The sequence below is a fragment of the Kogia breviceps genome, chromosome 17 (genome assembly GCF_026419965.1).
Source record: "Kogia breviceps isolate mKogBre1 chromosome 17, mKogBre1 haplotype 1, whole genome shotgun sequence".
Lineage (NCBI taxonomy): Eukaryota > Metazoa > Chordata > Mammalia > Artiodactyla > Physeteridae > Kogia > Kogia breviceps.
Window position 1 is genome coordinate 23160976 of NC_081326.1, and position 6234 is coordinate 23167209.

The following is a 6234-nucleotide window of genomic DNA, read 5'->3' on the forward strand; positions in this document are numbered from 1 at the left end:
TAGGTGGTGTCCCTGGCATCAGCAAAGGCCTTGACTCAACATGATTTTTTAAATAACATAAATGTTTTAAAGTGAGGAAGAAGCCATATTGGAGGATGATTTTAAGATTTGTGGAATAGGCAATTAGATAATACATCCTGATAATCACTGAGATGTGGAAAGTAGAATAAATTTAGTTATTAGGAGTGGATGGAAGGGGGAAGTAAAAGTTTAGTGTGGTACATGTTGTATTGAGGTGCCTGGGACATCCCCTTGGATGTCTTCAACTATTTTCTTCTTTCTAACTTTCCTTTCTCCTTGAATGATCTCATCACCATTTATGAATTAAGTTACCACTTGAATATTGATGGCTCCTAGATCTATATCCCAGCCAGGATCGCTCTCTTGAATATCAAATTCCTATGTCTATTCCCTACTTAGTTTTATAGACTTAAACTTTGAACTCAGTTTTCTCATCTGTAAACAGGAATACCAAATCCTTATCATAAGATTATTTTGATAATAAATTAAATAGAACATGCAGAGTGCATGGACCATAGTAAGTGTTTAATAAATATTGGTTTACCAAGAGTTTTCCTAATCAGTTCCTACAGATCTTCTCTTTTTGAATTCTCCAATTCTTGAGTAAAGTCAAAGTGAGAGTCTAACTCTCTGTTTTTGAAAAGGAAGTAAATAATTGTGATCAGGAACTTAATTTACCTCTTCTGGTTTCTCCGTATCTTGGTGTTACACATATGGTAGGTATTCAGAAAATAATAAACTTACTTTTAAAGGAAGTATCACAAACAGAATTATATCAACTACAGGACACACTTTAAAAGATTTTGGCTTACTATAAAAGGTAAGGACGTGGTTTGGAAATTTCAGTCTATGTACATGGAACTCCAGTGATCTGTAGAGGTGCTTCGAAGTTCCACAAAGTGCAGAAGAAACAAATCTCACACACACACACACACACACACACACACACACACACACACACCCCACACACACAAATGAACACACACTCCTATCTTATTATCATTTTTGTTTGTTTTATATATTGGAATTCCATGGAGATTTTATTTGAATAGAAAGTTCCAGAACATAGTCAATATCTTATTTGAATAAAAAGTTCCACTGGTAAGAAAAAAATAAAATTTGGAAATGACTACAGAAACATTTACATCATTACTCATTACAAGCCTGTCACCTCTTTTCTAGAATAAATATTATGGGATTATTTGGACTTAATTCTTGAGAGATTCCAGGGATAGCTTGGTTTACTAATAATTTTTCAGATTAAAACTTATAGCCTATAAATCTTTTTCTACCCTCTGCATTGCTACTACACTGTCTCTGTCTTAATGCTCTAGGACAGATATATGTGAAATGACAGTACTTGGGACAGCTGACTGTGGACAATTTCACTACATTTAAAGCTACCTTAGGTCTCTGAGAGATTATTACTTGACTGTAGTTATGCTAAAGATACTTCATATTCAGTAATAGCACATATTTATCATTTTCAACCTAAGACAATGGAAAATTCACTATTTTTTTAAATCTTGGATTATTATTGTAAAAATCATATACTGGAAACAAAGCAATAATACAATTTTCTATTTCCTTCACTAAACTATGAGTAAGAAATTATCTAGCACAATGAAGAAATCATTACATAGCCTTATAAATCTAAAAAATTTTATTTAATCAACACAACCATATTGAATAAAATCAGTCTGGGGGAAAATTAGTTGCTTGCTAATTAGTGGGAAATAATATATGTTTGGACAACACATCCAACAGAATGTCATAGAGTTTGATGCAAACTTCAGTCCAGCTCAATATCCTGTGGCTTATGCTTTCTCATAAACTCTGGTAGCAGTGACACCATTCATGATACATTCCTAGGCACAAAAAAAATTATTGGTAAATCCCTGGGACTAAACCACTTATATTTTGTTTATTGTCTCCTTCATTGTTGGGAAGGAAACAATATTCATCAAAAGTTATTTGCTCTGGGATCTTATTATATACCTGATATTGTAATAAGCTAGGGATGTATAAAGATCAAGAAGATACAAGTCTTGCCCTCAAGGAATCTTACAATCTATGTGGTGAGTGAGAAACATAAATTAGAAATGCACAATACAATATGATTCATATTGACAGGGATGAGGGAATGCTTCCTGGGGGACAGTATACCTACACTGAGCTTAAAAATATGAAGGATAATTGTCAGAGTGAAACCGTAATCCCAATAGACTAACCTTTTGCTCTAAAGGGCAATTATCTGTATCTCTAGGTAGGATAATGATTATGGGATGACTTAGCAGTAAAATCTAGAATTAAGTAGCTAGAAGATACTCACCACCACCAGTTTATCATCCACTCGTTTTCTCTTTATGGTGGTTGATTTTCCACCCCACTTCTGCACCTGCACCAGGGCACCTTCATCTAAGGTTACAGTGCTCTGCGGGCATAAAAAAAAGTGATTATAATGATGGAGGAAAAGAAAATTTAAAAATAGAGCACTTTTAATTGCAGGAATATTTTGAGGTAATTAGTAATTTTAAATTACAAGAAAATGTTGCAACAAGAAAACAATGAGTGCCCAAAACAGCAACATACAAAATTATATGTATATTATGGTCAGAATATTACACAAACATGCACTTGAAAAAAATACTGTGAAAGAATATAGATAATACATTTATGTTGAGATAGTAGAATCATAGGTGATTTTTTTCCTTTTTTCCCCACTCTCTTATAAACGTTCTCTAACACTGTTATGTTATTTTAATTCACTTCAAATACTATATACATATATATATATGGTATGACAAATAATTATGTTAATCATTTTTTAAACTAATAAGGACAATTTTATAGAAAGGGAGAAAATTCACCAGCTAAATACTGAAGGCAACGTAGTTCAGATCTAAGAGTCAGGGATCTTTAGCTTACGGTAGAATGGTTTTTCCTCCTTTTACAAAATGGCTTCTTGTAGGCAGCGGTCATTTAGAAACCAGTGTTTACTCTGCTCCAATTCCTTACTCCTCACCTTGACTTTCCTGTCATCTGCAGTGACTTCCTCAAATTCCTGGCTCAATTTGAAGGAAATCTCAGTATTTTTAAAGGCACTTTCTGATCTAATGGTGATCACATCCCCATTCACACTGATGATCACATTGGGTTTGGCCATGCTAGCCATTTTCCTGGTAGCAAAGCCCACTCCTATAGTTGGGAAAAGAAAAATGTCAAGTTTACAATTTTCTCACAACTTTAGTTAAGAAAGAGCCGTAGTGTGTGTGTGTGGAGGGGGGGTGTGGGGGTGTGGGTGTGGGTGTGTAGGTGGGTGCACATGTGCATAAAAGGTGAAAGACTCCAGTGAGTTTCTTGAAGGTCTTATGTAAACATCTCCTGCAGATAAGTAAAGTAGGCTAATACTTAAAGAGCGCCTGAGACACAATTAGATGTAAGTCTGTTCTTTAAATTTCCACTTCCGGTTTCAGATACAACTCTAGGAGACCCATTGTTAATTTTCCACAAATATATGTACAAAGATGAAGTCTTGTGGGACATACATATTATAAGAGTCACTGTACTCTCGAAATAACTGGCCATCTCAACCATGAGGGCAGCCACTGTCATTTTACTCAGTTCATGAAACACTTGGGAATCTCTACCTTTCCTTCTTAGATAACAAAAGTGATCTAATCGATAGTCAAAGACAATAGGATTTGGGGGGCCACTATACAGTTACTTGATTAAAAATTAATCTGTTTGGGTGTACAAAATTCACATTTCATGGCATTTGCTGCCAAGTCTAGTTTTCTTGGCTTTTTCAAATTACTCCACCATGAAATGAAGACTTTGATTAATTTTTCCAAAAGTCAAAATGTTTCCTGCATGCATAACATTTTAGAATGGTGATGTTCCCAATAAACTATAGAAGATGTTAAAGAGGGCTTAGGCATCAATTGTGAAAACTTCAAAGTTTAAGAAATCACTATTTTAGTAAGTTCAGAAATTAATACTTTGATTCCCAATCACTTAAGTGGCAAAATCCTCTTTTTTGAAAAAGAGGAGTGTATTTTTGGGGAGATGTGGCAGCTATGGGACGAACAATTTAGAACCTAATGTAGACAGCAAGCAGTACCTTACTGTCGCTGCATAAATTATAATTTATGACTGTTGTAGATGTGTTGGATTTTTTAAATGCATGTGCATAAATCTACGATACTTTTTTGACTACTTACAGATACCAAAATTTAGGAATAGTGGGGATCAGGGAGGCAAATATTGTACAAAACAAGCAATACCGAGGGTCTGATTTAGCTCCCTGTCCGAAAGTAGCAACAAGTGGGAAGATAATATGCTGCTTCAGCAAGTCCTGTCTCTGTTACAAAATATAATAACCTCAAATGCATGGAGTGAGTCAACATAGTGAATGGATGCAACATCCGGTGTGGTTCCAGACTGGCCAAGCTTATGAAAATCATTCTCTCCACTGGCTTGATTCTGTCCTCATTTGACTGTTGAAAACAATACCTGCTGACTGAAGGTAATCAACTAGAGCAGCTAATTTCAGGAGGTATCTTGTTGTCTTTCATTATCGTCAATACTTTATCATTTTAAAACACAATGGTATAAGAATTTAAATATAAATACTAAAAGTGTATAATGTTTCTAAAAAATCAGTAAATAGCCTCAAATACGGACATATCTGTATCAGTGCATATTAATTAGTTTATTGAATTACAATCAGTTGGTATTCTACAAAGCTAGGTTTCACTCATGTTGAAGTCCCTGATTTCCCTCTTGTCTGTAAACAAGGAAAACAGTAGTTATAGACAAGCAAAAAATATACTATAAGATTTAGAAGAAGGTTAAGTCTTGAGATTTAGGGATTCAATCATAACCTCTAATAAAGATATTGTGAAAAAAAATCCCTCCCCAATTTGAAACCCCTGGATACAACTTGATCATACATGGCCGTGGCTCCCTGAGTGAAATACTGCCTCTTTACTCCTTTGTTTTACCTTTGTAATTATCTGGGGAATGCACAGGCAATGTTACCAGAACCTAAAAACCTGAAAGCCTCTATTATCAATAGTTATACGGCATCCCATATAATTTTAAATCAAACAAATATTTAAGACTTTTAAGGAACATATTTTCTGAAATTAAGATTTTTTTCTCCCATAAAACAACCACACATTTTAATGGATTGACCTTAAAACAATAAAATAATTGGTTAACATACATTACTCAGAAAATTACATTAAGATGAGAAATACAGTGCTTTCAGTTTCAAATGGTAATTATTGCATGCTAGGAAATACAGTTTTATTTCCAAGTTATTGCTTATTTTATATGCAAAAGGAATCAATGAAAAAGGGGCAGAGAGCCAAGTAAACCAAAGATACTCAAGTTTATCAATCATATAAAATCTTGGCATTTCTGTACAACATAACAATTCCATTTATACCCTTTTTCATATTAGTTCACCTTTAGGAAGCATTAGTTGTGACTTCCATCTAAAATGTTTCTAGAAACAAATGATTCACACATGTTACTTTTATCGCCTCTATATAGAAAGCATCTTTTCATGTCTGGCCAATGCTTCCAGAGTGAAAACAGCCATAAAGCACTCTTCCCCAGAGAAAAAGTTATAAACCCAGCCAATGTATTTCCTTACCCACTTCTTTCATGTAATCATCAAAGTTTTCACCGGAGACAAATTTCCAGGTACCTACAAATGCATCACACATTTTGGGAGCTTTCTAGAATTATTCTTCAAGGTGAGAAAGAAGCTGCAGCTTTCAGGAAGGTACTATTACCCTCTGAGTCCAGATAACTTCCTTTTAAAGATATCCAGAACAAGTGATTTTAGCAATAACCAATTGGGAATGGTATCAGATCATTTCCTTCATTGCCAACCTCTGCAGTTTTTCCTTTGAGTCATGTTTTTAATAGAAATTTCTCAACTTTCGTTCTTCCTGGCAACTGGTCATTGAACTTAGAGTACAACTTATTTTTAACCATTACAGAATATTTTAAACATTCCTGTTTTGACAATTTAATATTCAGTTCATTGAGTTTCCTCCTGTTATTTTCATGCATATTTATCCCAGTGTAGAGTACAGCAGGGTAATTATCCTGGGATAAATTTTGACTACCATTTCTGGAGTTTCTATTAAAATTACAATTATGTGGTTCATTTGAATTGAGGAACATAAGAATTAT

At 34.2% G+C, this 6234-nt stretch overlaps 1 protein-coding gene across 1 annotated transcript; it reads right to left on the reverse strand.

The window, feature by feature from the left end:
• Positions 1–1666: 1666 nt before the first annotated feature.
• Positions 1667–6015, reverse strand: LOC131744236 (fatty acid-binding protein, adipocyte). Its single transcript, XM_059043603.2, has 4 exons — positions 5687–6015; positions 3047–3219; positions 2354–2455; positions 1667–1889 (listed from the first exon to the last, which is right to left on the reverse strand). Exons 1-4 carry the CDS (start codon positions 5757–5759, stop codon positions 1839–1841), a joined length of 399 nt encoding a protein of 132 aa, XP_058899586.1. The 5' UTR covers positions 5760–6015; the 3' UTR covers positions 1667–1838.
• Positions 6016–6234: the final 219 nt, after the last annotated feature.

What these genes read in the sequence shown, in the direction of transcription:
- LOC131744236 (XM_059043603.2), bottom strand. Translation starts at nt 5,759, where the DNA reads ATGTGTGATGCATTTGTAGGTACCTGGAAATTTGTCTCCGGTGAAAAC. An exon ending in TGATTACATGAAAGAAGTGG is followed by an intron (nt 3,220 to 5,686) that starts GTAAGGAAATAC and finishes TCCCAACTATAG; the next exon opens with GAGTGGGCTTTGCTACCAGG. An exon ending in CAGATGACAGGAAAGTCAAG is followed by an intron (nt 2,456 to 3,046) that starts GTGAGGAGTAAG and finishes TTATGCCCGCAG; the next exon opens with AGCACTGTAACCTTAGATGA.